The sequence below is a fragment of the Callorhinus ursinus genome, unplaced genomic scaffold (assembly GCF_003265705.2).
Source record: "Callorhinus ursinus isolate GAN/ISIS: 27379988/994484 unplaced genomic scaffold, GSC_fseal_2.0 scaffold9, whole genome shotgun sequence".
Lineage (NCBI taxonomy): Eukaryota > Metazoa > Chordata > Mammalia > Carnivora > Otariidae > Callorhinus > Callorhinus ursinus.
In genome coordinates, this window is record NW_027397071.1 from 62,306,055 (window position 1) to 62,322,223 (window position 16,169).

At 37.0% G+C, this 16,169-nt stretch overlaps 1 protein-coding gene across 1 annotated transcript in view; it reads left to right on the forward strand.

Annotated features, from left to right (window-relative positions):
* Positions 1-16,169, forward strand: part of LOC112823825 (AGBL carboxypeptidase 4) — a 1,550,619-nt gene that overhangs the window by 125,075 nt on the left and 1,409,375 nt on the right. The window contains exon 2 of the mRNA XM_073896781.1: positions 10,403-10,525. Coding sequence (XP_073752882.1) covers positions 10,403-10,525 — 123 coding nt within the window. The remainder of the gene's footprint in view (positions 1-10,402; positions 10,526-16,169) is intronic.

A 16,169-nucleotide genomic window follows, 5' to 3' on the forward strand; every position in this document is an offset into this window, starting at 1 on the left:
ATGTTGCTATGGCTGATGTCAGAGAAATTGCTGCCTGTGCCGTCTTCTAGGATTTTTATGGCTCCGGATCTCACATTTAGGTCCTAAGTCCATTTTGAGTTTATTTTTGTGTAGTGTGTAAGAAAGTGATACAATTTCATTCTTTTATATATAGCTGTCCAGTTTTCTTAACCCCCTTTGTTGAAGAGACTGTCTTTTTCCCATTGCATATTCTTGCCTCCTTTGTCAAAGATTAATTGACCAAATAATCATGGATTTATTTCTGGACTCTTTTTTCTGTTCTCTTGATCTATGTATCTCTTTTTGTGCCAGTACCATAGTGTTTTGATTACTACAGCTTTGCAGTGTATCTTGAAGTTGTGATACTTCTAGTTTTGTTTTCCTTTTTCAAGATTGCTTTGGCTGTTCAGGGTGTTTGGTGGTTTCATACAAATTTTAGAATTATTTGTTCTAGTACTGTGAAAAATGTTGTTGGTATTTTGGTAGGGATTGCATTAAATCAGTAGATTGCTTTGGGTAGTATAGGCATTTTAACAATAGTTGTTTTTCCAATCCATGAGCATGGAATATCTTTCCATTTGTTTGTATCATCTTTAATTTTTTTCATCAGTGTTTTATAGTTTTCACAGTACAGGTCTTACAACTCCTTGGTTAATTTTATTTCCAGGTATCTTATTATTTTTGGTGGAATTGTGAATTCAGGTTGTTTTCTTAATTTCTTTTTCTGCTACTTTATAAATATTGTATGGAAATGCAACAGGTTTCTGTATATTGATTTTGTATCCTGTGACCTCACTGAATTCATTCATCAGTTCTAGTAGTTGGTGGAGTCTTTAGGATTACCTTATTCCTGAGGGAAAGGGGTAGAGTGATTGAGAGTTTTCCTCATTCATCTGCCCCACCCTAAACTTTTGTCCTTTGCTGGGTACTCCTGCCACAGACAGGGTTTATTTCCATGCTTTTGTCTCATCTCTAGCAGTAGATGACAGTTGTTTTTTAATGCTTGCTATTTTAGAATTGAGGGAGCAAGAGTATTTCTGTTGTCTTGGTCTAGCCTAAGACGAGGACCTAACCTTAGGAAGATCGTCCTATATGCTGTGATCTTGGGGTGGAGTTTTTTCAATGATCCCATCTGTCTTCCCTCTTTTCACCTCTGCCTTGAATCATTGATGGGTCTTGTGTGAGACAGTCTTTTCTTCCCCTCCTCCAGGTATAGAGGATATTTTCTTTTGGTGTGCCTCCTCCTGTTTGGAGTCTTATTTGTGCACTCGGGTTTTATGGCTTGCTATTTATCCCCTAGTGGCTTAAGGTCTTTTTCTTGTCCATAAGGGAAAAGGATATTGGTTGGGTTTCATGCCTTTTCTATAACAGAAGCCCATCCCTTTTCTCCATTCCTGCATTACAATGAAAGGCATTTTTTAGTTTTCTGCCCTGCCCCTAATCTTTCTCCTAAATATCTGATGGAGGCATGTACAGAAGAGTCTGCCAGGGAGTATGAATTCCCTTTGTGTCCATGACTCTCAGAGATTCTATACTCTCCTATTTCCTATACTTGATTTTTAATAGTTAAAAATTTTTTTTAGCTTAATTCTTTTTATTCACTTGTATGGCACCAAGCATTTCTTTCTCCTGTGCTCTGCCATAAAGTGCTTGCTTTCCTCCATTTTGGGCGGGGCCTGACTTTCCTTGGATATCAGATTATTGTTGCCCTGCAATTTCCATTTTCCAATAGATTTTTATAAGTTATGATTTTGTTCCTTGTTGGGATATATCTTATTAAGGTGGAAGCAATGATTTTTTTCAACTTTCTACATCCAACTAGAAGTGAAACTTCTAAAATAAAAAAAATTAAAGTTCCTATTAAGAAATATAACTTTTGGGGCGGAGCAAGATGGCGGAGGAGTAGGAGACCTGGATTTCATCTGGTCTCAGGAATTCAGCTGAATAGGGATCAAACCATTCTGAACACCTACGAACTCAACAGGAGATCGAAGAAGAGAGTAGCAACAATTCTGAACAGAGAAGCGACCGCTTACTGGAAGGTAGGACGTGCGGAGAAGTGAATCAGAGGCAATATTCAGGAGGATAGACGGCGGGGGAGGGGGACTCCGTCGGCCGCTTCTGGCAAGTGCTAGAGCCACGGAGCACAAAATTGGAACTTTTAGAAGTCGATTCCGCTGAGGGACGTCACTCCAGTGGCTAAGCGGGAGGTGAAAACCTCGCAGGACAGTGTGGACTCAGGACCCTCGGGGTCACAGAAAGACTGGGGGTGCCTGAGTGCGGCAGAGCTCCCAGGTATCAGAGCGGGGAAGCCGGCTGCAGAGATGGAGCCGAGGCACGGGCTCTCAGCTCGGGGTTGCCATAAACTGTGATCCGCGGCCCAGTTGGGCCACTGCGCCTCCAGCAGGGACCCAACAAGCAGCAGAACTGGGGAGACTCTCCCTCCTCCCCCAGGAGGAGCGGGGCGGGAGTGCACCGCAGGGATCTGCTTGGTTTGGAGACTCCACATGGGGTCGGGTGCCAGAGATAGAAACGCTCGGTCACAGGCCGGGTGAGCACGGAGTGTGGCTGGAGACCGGGGAGACGGGAGTAATTGACTGCTTTTCTCTGGGGGCGCACTGAAGAGCGGGGCCACAAGTTCGCAGCTCCTCCGGACAGAGAGTGGGAGGCCAACATTTTCACCCTGGTCCTACAAAGCTGTACCGAGAGCTTGCAGGGAACAAAAGCTCCTGAGAGCAAACCCGAGCAGCTTGCTTAGCCCGGACCGACAAGGGTGGGGCAATTCTGTCTCCGGCAAAGACATTTGGGAACCACGGCAACAGGCCCCTCCCCCAGAAGATCAGCACAAACAGCCAGTAAGCCAAGGCCAAGTTTACCGATCAAGGAGAATGGGAGAACTCCAGTGCTAGGGGAATACTGCACATAGAATTCATGGCTTTTTTACCATGATTCATTAGGTTTTCAAAGTTAATTTTTTTAACTTTTTTGTTTTTTTTTGAATTTTTCTTTTTCCCTTTTTCAACCAACATCTTATCAATCCCTTTTTTAAAAAAAAGAATCTTTTATTTTTGATTTTTAGAGTCATATTTTATCCCTTCATAGTAGTTACCCTTATTTTTGGCATATATATATAAGTTCTTCTCTCTTTAAAATTTTGATATACAGTTTCTTCTAACAGATCAAAATATACCCTAAATCACTAGTGTTTGGCTTTGTTGAACTCTCCTGCCTGATCACAGTCTCTCCCATTTTTTTTTCTTTTCCTTTTTTTTTGAAACTTCTTCTTTCTTCTTTCAAACAACTTCTTATCAATTCCGTTTATAAAACCTTTTATAATTTTCACCTTTACAGTCATCTTCCATCCCTTCATTGTATCAACCCTTATTTTGTACATATATAAGTCTTTCTTCCTTTAAAATTTCAGGAGGCACTTTATTCTAACAGCCCAAAATACACCCAAAATCTGGTGTGTGGCACTGATCTATGCACTAGCCTGATCATATCTGATCATATTCTGTTTTTTTTTGTTCTCTTTTTGTTTGTTTTTATCTTTATCTTTTTCTTTTTTTCCCTTTCTTTTTTCTTTCTTTCCCTTTCTTTTCCCCTGGTTTCAGGTCTTTTCTGATTTGTATAGAGTATATTTGTTGGGTACATTGTTAACCTGTTAGTATTTTGTTCTCTCATTCATCTATTCTCCTCTGGACAAAATGACAAGACGAAAAAAATCACCTCAGCAAAAAGAACAAGAGGTAGTACCGTCTGCCAGGGACCTACTCAATACGGACATTAGTACAATGTTGGACCTAGAGTTAAGAATCATGACTTTAAATATACTAGCTGGGCTTGAAAAAAACATGGAAGTTATTAGAGAAACCGTTTCTGGAGAAATAAAAGAACTAAAATCTAACCAAGTCGAAATCAAAAAGGCTATGAATGAAGTGCAATAAAAAATGGGGGCACTAACTGCTAGGATAAGTGAGGCAGAAGAGAGAATTAGCGATATAGAAGACCAAATGATGGTAAATAAAGAGGCTGAGAAAAAGAGAGATAAACAACTACAGGATCATGAGGGCAGAATTCGAGAGATAAGCGATACGATAAGACGAAACATTAGAATAATTGGGATCGCAGAAGAAGAAGAAAGAGAGAGAGGGGCAGAAGGTATATTGGAGCAAATTATAGCAGAGAACTTCCCTAATGTGGGGAAGGAAGCAGGCATCTAAATCCAGGAGGCAGAGAGAACCCCTCTCAAAATCAATAAAAATAGGTCAACACCCCGACATCTAATAGTAAAACTTAGGAGTCTCAGAGACAAAGAGAAAATCCTGAAAGCAGCTCGGGAGAAGAGATATGTAACCTACAATGGTAGAAACATTAGATTGGCAACAGACCTATCCACAGAGACCTGGCAGGCCACAAAGGACTGGCATATCTTCAGAGCACTAAACAAGAAAAATATGCAGCCAAGAATACTATATCCAGCTAGGCTGTCATTGAAAATAGAAGGAGAGGAAAAAAGCTTCCAGGACAAACAAAAACTAAAGGAATTTGCAAACACAAAACCAGCCCTAAAAGAAATATTGAAAGGGGTCCTCTAAGCAAAGAGAGAGCCTAAAACAGCATAGATCAAAAGGAACACAGACAATATACAGTAACAGTCACCTTACAGGGAACACAATGGCACTAAATTCATATCTTTCAATCGTTACCCTGAATGTAAATGGGCTAAATGCCCCATTCAAAAGACACAGGCTATCAGATTGGATTAAAAAACAAGACCCATCAATATGCTGTCTGCAAGAGACTCATTTTAGACCCAAAGACACCCCCAGATTGAAAGTGAGGGGGTGGAAAACCATTTACCATGGTAATGGACACAAAAAGAAAGCTGGGGTGGCAATCTTTATATCAGACAAATTAGATTTTAAAAGAAAGACTGTAATAAGAGATGAAGGAGGACACTATATCTTACTTAAAGGGTCTATCCAACAAGAAGATCTAACAATTGTAAATATGTATGCCCCTAACATGGGAGCAGCCAATTATATAAGACAATTAATAACAAAAGCAAAGAAACATATGGACAACAATACAATAATAGTGGGGGACTTTAACACCCCCCCTGCACTGAAATGGTCAGATCATCTAAGCAAAAGATCAACAAGGAAATAAAGAGTTTAAATGATACACTGGACCAAATGGACTTCACAGAGATATTCAGAACATTCCATCCCAAAGCAACGGAATACACGTTCTTCTCTAGTGCCCATGGAACATTCTCCAGAATTGATCCCATCCTAGGTCACAAATCAGGTCTCAACCAATACCAAAAGATTGGGATTATTCTCTGCATATTTTCAGACCACAATGCTTTGAAACTAGAACTCAATAACAAGAGGAAAGTCGGAAAGAACTCAAATACATGGTGGTGAAAGCGCATCCTACTAAAGAATGAATGGGTCAACCAGGAAATTAAAGAAGAATTAAAAAAATTCATGGAAACCAATGAAAATGAAAACACAACGGTTCAAAATCTTTGGGATACAGCAAAGGCAATCCTAAGAGGAAAGTATATAGCAATACACGCCTTTCTCAAGAAACAAGGAAGGTCTCATATACACAACCTAACCCTACACCTAAAGGAGCTAAAGAAAGAACAGCAAATAAAGCCTAAACCCAGCAGGAGTAGAAAAATAATAACGATCAGAGCAGAAATCAATGAAATAGAAACCGAAAGAACAGTAGAACAGATCAACGAAAGTAGGAGGTGGTTCTTTGAAAGAATTCACAAGATTGATAAACCCCTGGCCAGACTTATCAAAAAGAAAAGAGAAATGACCCAAATCAACAAAATCATGAATGAAAGAGGAGAGATCACAACCAACACCAAGGAAATGAAAACAATTTTAAGACATATTATGAGCAACTCTATGCCAGCAAATGAGATAACCTGGAAGAAATGGGTTCATTCCTAGAGATGTATCAACTACCAAAACTGAACTAGGAAGAAATAGAAAACCTGAACAGACTTATAACCACTAAGGAAATTGAAGCAGTCATCAAAAATCTCCCAACAAACAAAAGTCCAGGGCCAGATGGCTTCCTAGGGGAATTCTATGAAACATTTAAAAAAGAATTAATACTTATTCTCCTGAACCTGTTCCAAAAAATAGAAATGGAAGAAAAACTTCCAAACTCATTTTATGAGGCCATCATTACCTTGATCCCAAAACCAAAGACCCCATCAAAAAGGAGAATTACAGATCAATATCCTTGATGAACATGGATGCAAAAATTCTCACCAAAATACTAGCCAATAGGATCCAATAGTACATTAAAAGGATTATTCACCATGACCAAGTGGGATTTATCCTTGGGCTGCAAGGTTGGTTCAACACCCACAAATCAATCAACGTGACACAATACATTAACAAAAGAAAGAACAAGAGTCATATGATCCTCTCAATAGATGCAGAAAAAGCATTTGACAAAGTACAGCCTCCTTTATCAAAACTTTTCAGAATATAGGGATAGAGGGTACATACCTCAATATCATAAAAGCCATCTATGAAAAATCTAAGCGAATATCATTCTCAATGGGGAAAAGTTGAGAGCTTTCCTCCTAAGGTCAGGAACACGGCAGGGATGTCCACTCTCACCACTGCTATTTGACATAGTATTAGAAGTCCTAGCCACAGTAATCAGACAACAAAAAGAAATCAAAGGCATCCAAATCGGCAAAGAGGAAGTCAAACTCTCACTCTTTGCAGATGATATGATACTGTATGTGGAAAACCCAAAAGACTCCACCCCTAAACTGCTAGAACTCATACAGGAATTCAGTAAAGTAGGAGGATATAAAATCAATGCACAGAAATCAGTGGCATTAATATACACCAACAACAAGAGAGAAGAGAGACAAATCAAGGAGTCCATCCCATTTAGAATTGCACCAAAAACCCTAAGATATCTAGGAATAAATTTATCCAAAGAGGGAAAGGATCTGTACTCAGAAAACTATAAAATACTCATGAAAGGAATGGAAGAAGACACAAAGAAATGGAAAAATGTTCCATGCTCATGGATTGGGAGAATCAACATTGTGAAGATGTCAATGCTACCTAGAGCAATCTACACATTCAATGCAATTCCCATCAAAATACCATCCACTTTTTTCAAAAAATGGAACAAATAATCCAAAATTTGTATGGAAGCAATAGAGACCCCGAATAGCCAGAGGAATCTTGAAAAAGAAAAGCAAAGCTGGCGGCATCACAATTCCCGACTTCCAGCTCTATTACAAAGCTGTCATCATCAAGACAGTATGGTACTGGCACAAAAACAGACACATAGATGAATGGAACAGAATAGAGGCCTAGAAATGGACCCTCAACTGTATGGTCAACTAATCTTTGACAAAACAGGAAAGAATGTCCAAGGGAATAAAGATAGTCTCTTCAACAAATGGTGTTGGGAAAATTGGACAGCCACATGCAGAAGAATGAAACTGGACCATTTCCTTACACCACACACAAAAACAAACTCAAGATGGTTGAAAGACCTAAACGTGAGACAGCAATCTATTAAAATCTTAAAGGAGAACACAGGCAGCAACTTCTTCAACCTCAGCCGCAGTAACTTCTTCTTAGAAACATCACCAAAGGCAAGGGAAGCAAGGGCAAAAATGAACTATTGGGATTTCATCAAGATAAAAAGCTTTTGCATAGCAAAAGAAACAGTCCACAAAACCAAAAGACAACTGACAGAATGGGAGAAAATATTTGCAAATGACATATCAGATAAAGGGCTAGTATTCATAATCTATAAAGAACTTATCAAACTCAACACCCAAAGAACAAATAATCCAATCAAGAAATGGGCAGAAGACATGAACAGACATTTTTTTCAATGAAGACATCCAAATGGCCAACAGACCCATGAAAAAGTGCTCAACGTCACTCGGCATTAGGGAAATCCAAATCAAAACCTCAATGAGATACCACCTCACACCAGTCAGAATGGCTAAAATTAACAAATCAGGAAACGACAGATGTTGGCGGGGATGCGGAGAAAGGGGAACCCTCCTACATTGTTGGTGGGAATGCAAGCTGGTGCAACCACTCTGGAAAACAGTATGGAGGTTCCTCAAACAGTTGAAAATAGAGCTATCATACGATCCAGCAATTGCGCTACTGGGTATTTACCCCAAAGATATAAATGTAGGGTTCTGAACGGTTTCGTGCACCCCGATGGTTATAGCAGTAATGTCCACAATAGCTAAACTGTGGAAAGAGCCAAGATGTCCATCGACAGATGAATGGATAACGAAGGTGCGGCATATATACACAATGGAATGTTATGCAGCCTTAAAAAGGAATAAGATGTTGTCATTTGCAACGACATGGATGGAACTGGAGGGTGTTATGCTGAGTGAAATAAGTCAATCAGTGAAAGACATGTATCATATAACCTCGCTGACATGAGGAATTTTTAACCTCAGGAAACAAACTGAGGGTTGCTGGAGTGGTGGGGGGTGGGAGGGATGGGGTGGCTGGGTGATAGACATTGGTGTGGTTATGTGCTATGGTGAGCGCTGTGAATTGTGCAAGACTGTTGAATCACAGATCTGTACTTCTGAAACAAATAATGCTATATATGTTAAGAAAAAAAGAAAGGAGAAGAAGATAGCAAGAGCGGAAGAATGAAGGGGAGTAAGTCGGAGGGGAAGACGAAGCATGAGAGTCGATGGACTCTGAAAAACAAACTGAGGTTTCTAGAGGGGAGAGGGTTGGCGGGATGGATTAGCCTGATGATGGGTATTAAAGAGGGCCCGTTCTGGGTGTAGTACTCGGTGTTATGCACAAACAATGAATCATGGAACACTACCTCAAAAACTAATGATGTAATGTATGGTGATTAACATAACAATAAAAAATTAAAAAAAAGAAATATAACTTTTTCTTTAAATTTAAATTCAATTAGCCAACATATAGTACATCTTTACTTTCAGATGTAGTGTTCAGTAATCCATAAGTTGTGTATAACACTCAATGCTCATCACATCATGTGACCTCCTTAATACTCATCACCTAATAACCCCATCCCTCCCCGCAGCTCCCCTTCAGCAACCCTCAGATTGTTTCCTATAGTTAGGAGTCTCTCATAGTTTTTCTCCCTCTCTGATGACTCCCATCCAATTTCCCTCCCTTTCCCTATGATTCTCTGTACGGTTTCTTATATTCCAAATATGAGTGAAACTATATGATAATTGTCTGTTTGTGACTGACTTATTTCACTCAGCATATTACCCTCCAGTTCCATCTATGTCAAGGTAAATGGTCAGTATTCATCCTTCCTGATGGTTGAGTAATATTCCATTGTATATATATACTACATCTTCTCTATCCATTCATCTGTCTGGACATCTTGGTTCTTGCTACATTTTGGGTTTTGTGGACTTTGCTGCTATGAACATTGGAGTGCAGGTGCCCCTTCGGAACACTACATTTGTATCTTGTGGGTAAATACCTAGCAGTGCAACTGCTGGGTCATAGGGTAGCTTTATTTTCAACTTTTTGCGGAATCTCCATACTATTTTCCAGAGTGGCTGTTTCAGCTTGCATTCCCACCAACAGTGTAATATAACGTCTATGTTAATTCAGTGGTTCTCAAATTATTTCTGGCTGTGGAACATTAGCAATTTATAATGCTAGTTATATAATTATTGTTTTATTTGAATTAAAATAATTAAGTAAACAGTTCCTTTTTTTTAAGATTTTATTTATTTGAGAAAGAGAGAGAGAGCACACGTGCAAGAAAGAGTGAGAGAGAGAGAGCGCACGTGTTTGCGGGGAGAGGCAGAGGGTGAGGGACAAGCAGACTCCCCACTGAGGAGTAAGCTTGATGTGGCACTCAATCCCAGGACCCTGGGATCATGACCTGAGCCAAAAGCAGATGCTTAACTGAGCCACCCAGGCTCCCCTAAATGAACATTTCTGAGAATTTAAATATATTAGCTACTTATTAAATACTTGGTTGAATTTAATGAACATCTTTTGGGTTTTAGTAGTTGTGCTAGATATTTTCATATCTAATTCTCATAACATAATTTTGAAGAATTGCTTTTGCCATTCCTTAATTATGGATGAGAAAAACTCAGGCTTAAGGGGATTAAGTTGATTGCTTTGTATCACAGAATTAATATTTAGTAGAGGTGAGATTTCAGACCTTATGTTTCTGATTCCAAAATATATCTTGTTTCTACTCTACATTATGCAATTCATTTCTTACTGTTTGATAAGCAATAAATGATGGGGGAAATTAATAATAAAAATCTTATTGGATTTATATTCTTAAATATATTTTGATTTTTGTTAAACATGAGCCTTTTTTTTAACAATAGGCAATGATATGGGAAATGATGATGCCATCGGAGGGAATGTGAGCAAATATATGGTGTTTCCGTCTGGATACTGTGGACAGTCCAAGAAAGGACATCTTATCTTTGATGCTTGCTTTGAAAGTGGTGAGTGTATTGAAGACCAATACTTTTGAATTTGTCTTAGATTTTTTCAAAATCTCAATTCATCTGACCATTCAGTGTGATGCAACCCATTTAATATTTCATCATAATGGACTAAGTTGTCAGGGAAAAACCAATTTTCAAAGAATTACCTTGGAAATACTTGAAAAGGAAATGCTGTTTTTGTTGCTATAAGTGATTATTTAATGGTTTAATGGTAATATTAATGAGCATTGATATAGCACCTTATATTTTATTAAATAACTTTTCAGATGTTATTTCTTTTGGGATAAAATAGATATAATTTGACTATATGATAAATTATTAATTATTGAATGTTTATCATGTACCTGGTTCTGCATGACATGCTCACAGAACTTAATTTTTGTCCGAGAGGTCTCCCTATAAAGAAATGATTAGGGAACAGATTCAGTTGAACACAAACCACACAGCAAAAGTAATATTGTATCACAATCATCAAATGCTGTGGGTATTTTGTATTGGAAGATTGAAACTTGATTATAAATTCCCATCCAGTAGGGATTGAATCTTGTTAACTTTTTTGTGCCCTGAACCTCATACTCTGAATGGCACATAGTACATATTCAGAATATTTTGAAAATTTTAATGAGAGGTAAACATAATTTTGTTTTATAAGTAATTGTTGATTATTTTTGGTTTTCATAATGTGTGTGTGCATGCGTGTGTGTCATTGGTTGGAGGGACATGGCAGTGTCAGTTATGTGACACTTCTCTGAACCCTAAGAACATTGGTTGTTTATCAACAATTGAAAACTTGTTTATGTAAGATTCTTCTCCTGGTTTATTCCATGCTATTTTAGTTTGCTTCAGCTGCCATAACAAAGAACCACAAATGTGTGGCTTCAACAACAGAAATTTATTATCTCATAGTTCTGGAAATCTGAGATCAAGGTGTCAGTAGGGTTGGTTCCTTCTAAGGATTGTGAAGAATATATTCCATGTCTTTTGTCTAGCTTCTGGTGATTTGCTAGCAGTCTTTGGTATTCTTTGGTTTGTAGAATCATCACCCCGATCCCTGCCTTCATCTTCACTTGGCATTCTCCCTGAATGCGTGGCTTTCTCTAAATATTCCCTCTTTATGAGGCTGCCAGTCATATTGGATCAGGGGCCACTCTAATGACCACATTTTTTAAAAAAAATTTAAAAAAAAATTTTTTATTGTTACGTTAATCACTATACATTACATCATTAGTTTTTGATGTAGTGTTCCATAATTCATTGTTTGTTCATAACACCCAGTGCTCCATGCAGAACGTGCCCTCTTTAATACCCATCACCAGGCTAACCCATCCGCCCATCCCCCTCCCCTCTAGAACCCTCAGTTGGTCTTTCAGAGTCCATCTAATGACCACATTTTAACTTGATTACCTTTGTAGAGATGCTATTTCCTAGTGAGGTCACATTCTGAGGTTTTGGGTGTTTGGACTTTTTTTTTTTTTTATTATGTTACGTTAATCACCATACATTACATCATTAGTTTTTGCTGTAGTGTTCCGTGATTCATTGTTTGCGTATAACACCCAGTGCTCCATTCAGTATGTGCTCTCTTTAAAACCCATCAGCAGGCTAATCCATCCCCCCACCCCCCTCCCTTCTAGAACCCTCAGTTTGTTTCTCAGAGTTCATAGTCTTTCATGGTTCGTCTCCCCCTCCGATTTCCTCCCCTTCATTTTTCCCTTCCTGCTATCTTCTTCTTCTTTTTTTTTTTTTAGCATATAATGTATTATTTGTTTCAGAGGTACAGGTCTGTGATTCAACAGTCTTACACAATTCACAGTGCTCACCATAGCACATACCCTCCCAATGTCTGTCACCCAGCCACCTCATTCCTCCCACCCCCACCAGGTGTTTGGGCTTTGATATGAATTTTGGGGGACATAATTCAACCCATAATTAGTACTATAGCATTGTTCTTCCATTCAGACCTGAACACTGTCCACATAATTAAGAACAATTTATTCTAGTTTTCTTGAATTTTGCATTATTGCCTTGTCTGGTATGTATTTGGTATCTAGAAAATATCTTTTGAATTGTTTTTACCTCAGATAAAGAGAGGAAGTCTCTTTATAATAAAACAACTCTATAAGGGTTGGAATTATTCTTTTAAAGATCATGTGTTGTTTTGGTTTACCTACAGTCTGAAATAATCCAGATTTCTTTCTTAGATCATATTTTCCTTAACCTTAGTTATTTTTTTCCATCCTTTACTGAAAAGCTCAGTAGAAGAAATTACTCCATTTGACCACATAATATCCAAAATAATAATGCATATTTGTCCAACAGTGTGTGAACAATTGGTTTCTATCAATTGTATCTGTGCTAGTAGTACATAAACCTTGCAGTAATAGTAGAGTGCTTAAGTGGATACCCTTTGGAGTCAGGCTAAAATTTAAATCCTTACTTGAAAACAGCCATAGTTTCCTCATCGTTTAATGGGGAATGATGCCTACCCTATATCTTAGAGAAAAAAAATTGTATTTCATTGTTTAAAAAACTAAAACATCTTACCAAAATATATACAAGATAATAATAATATTTAAAAAATAAATAAGTGAGAAAATCTCGGAAAGGGGAAATAGCAAAAGAAAATTCAGCTGGATGAGTACATAAAATGCATGCTATGAGTTTCCATAAATTTGCTATAGGTCGGTAATAAATTTAACTGAGAGTTTTCTGGTAGCCAGTGCCAAGAGAAAAAGAATGTCCATAAGATAAAATGAAACCAAATATTGAGATCTTATAGAAATTCTTCCTATTAGGTTACCTAAAGTAGATACTTAAATGTGATGAATATCATCCTCAATAATATCCCTATGGTGTTTATAACAATATATTTTATGGGAGTGTATTTTGTAACATCCTTCATTGTAGACTGAGGGCATAATGCTAAAGGGCATCTTAGTGAAAGCAATTTAGTTGGCACTTGAAACAATTTGTTTGACATATGCAGCTTTCATCTGATCTAATTTGAATTCAGGGATTTATTTTAGATTATTTAAAACAGGAAAGTCAAAGGGGTATTCTTTTATGTGCTAACTCTGAGCTACTGACTGTGGCTGCCTGATGTGTTGAACAGGATTCTGTCGGTGCATCCAAACTTACAGAAGAGTAAGGTGGTTAAGAGATTCAATGATTGGGAAATATTTTTTTTCATGTGGATGGAGTATATTGCCTTAAGATAGGCCCCAATAAGTATTTTTTTCTTTCTGAATTATAGAATATGTAAAGTGCTTTGTATATTGCTTGGCCCTGAACTGGGGGATAATCTGTTTTTCTCATGAGAAATAAGTTCTGCAGGTCAAATATGAACTCTCCAATGAATCCCTGGTCTGTTTTTTCCATACCTCCCTCTGTATAAGTAATATTTCCCTTGGCAAAACCGCAAGACAACCCTAATTTTATCCTTCTATAGATACCTGAAACTTTTCATGATTTTAAAAACTTTGTTCTCTTCTACTACACTTTACCTGCTTCAGGACGGAATCTGAATCTGATTAATCCCTGTTCTCCCAAAGAACCAAGTAGAGTGCTTATGAAATTAAGTTCTAAATTAATACTGTATTTATTTGTTGAATGAAGTAATTTGAGCAATAGAAAGGTAGGGAGAGATTAACTTTCTTCTAGCTCTCATGAATAATTGCTTGCTGTTCCCCAATCTACCAACTTTTCTCAGACCTCCATGTTTTTGTAGATACTGTTTTCTCTGTGACCTAGATCCTTTCTGTTCCTGGTAAAATATTAATTCAGACTCAGTCCAGCATTTCTTCTTCTGAGAAACAGTACCTCTCAGGCAAGTTTGGTGTCTCTACCTACCTCTTAGGCTCTTATATTCTGGCCTTTATTATATTTCTTTCTTTTTCCTTTTCACTGAAACCTTGAAATCAAGGATAGTTTATTATTTGGTTCTCCAGTGCCTGGTGTGCTATCAGTCATATAACAAGGAGGTCAATAAATGTAGGGAGGATAGATAGTGAACAAAATGGTTTACATAAAGTGAGATTTTAAGATATATAAAATATTTTTACATTTAGATAAAAATTTAACATTAATAACAGCAAGAACATTAAGAAGAAAAACCAATAAAAAACCAGTTAATTTATTGCTCAGCAGTCACTATGATAAATGATATACATAGTTTACCTCATTTAATACAGAAATCTTCTGAGATACTATATGTTTCTACGTAGGTGAGGCAACTAATGCTCAGAGATGTAAAGTTATCTCCCTTGAATTGCATGACTGACAGAGGTGTAGCTGAATTTGAAACTGAGGATTTCCTGGCTAAAAAGGCCATACTTTTAACCATTATATATACATATTACCTTATTATAGGTCAGTTTATGACATATGAATAATAGATATATTGTTGAAAATTTCTCATTAAGTTATAAGATATATAGAAATATATATATAGTAAGATAAGATAATATAGGTTTTGTGATAAGAAAAATAAAAATTTGTCTACTTGTTTGAAAATAAGCCATCCAAATAAATACTGTTTGGCCATCATATGCAATATGAGTATTGTTTTATGATTGATATGAGTGTGTGTATATTGACTATGAGAAGAACAATATAATTTACACTACAAATTAATTAGTTAACCTCAGAGACTTAATATGATATTTAAATTACTATGGCATGAAAAAGGGTCAGTGAAATAAAGATGTAGTTCAGTTGTTTATGTACCATTTCAAAATGATGGAAGTAAAAACTTAAAACTTTTATTTTTAATTTCTCCAGTGGAATTTTACACATTTATTTGTGTAATCTTTGAAAATTAATATTTTATTTCCTTTGAAAGAAAATAGTTTTTACTCTTGGCACAGTTTGAAAATGTGCCATGACTACAATAGAAATTTGGGGGTTTAGCCTAATATGTCACATTTTTATTTTTTTAGACATCCAAATGGTTGATATATTTTTTCTTTTTAACTTTTTGAGGAAAGTTGACATATATAATTGTATATATTTAAAGTGTCCAATGTGATGGTCTGATATATATACAGATAAATCAAATATGATATAGAGTAATTACCAAGATTAAGATAATTAACACATCTATTACCTCACATAATTACCATAGTTAACTTTTCTATGTGGTAAAAACCCTTAAGGTCTACTTTTATCAACTTTCAAGTATACTATGCTGTATTAATAACTATAGTCACCATGGTGTATGTATGTTAGATCCTCAGAACTTATTCATAACTGAAAATTTGTACCTTTTCAGTTACATCACCCCATTTCCCCTTCCCCCCCCAGCCTCTGGCAACCACCTTTCTATTTCCTGTTTCTGTGAAATTGATTTTATTGCAGCATTATTCAAAATAACCAAGATATTGAAACAACAAAAATATCCTTCCATATATGAATGGACAAAGAAAACGTGACACACATGCCATGTGCACACACACACGTATATACAGAGGAATATTACTCAGCTATCAAAGAGAGAACTAAATCTATTTGTGACAACGTACATGAATCTGGAAGGCCTATGTTAGCTAAATTTTTTTTAATAGCAGTATAGTATAATGCCAAAAATACAGGTTTTGGTTTCAGACAGACCTTGTTTCATGTATTAACTTTTACTCATCTATAA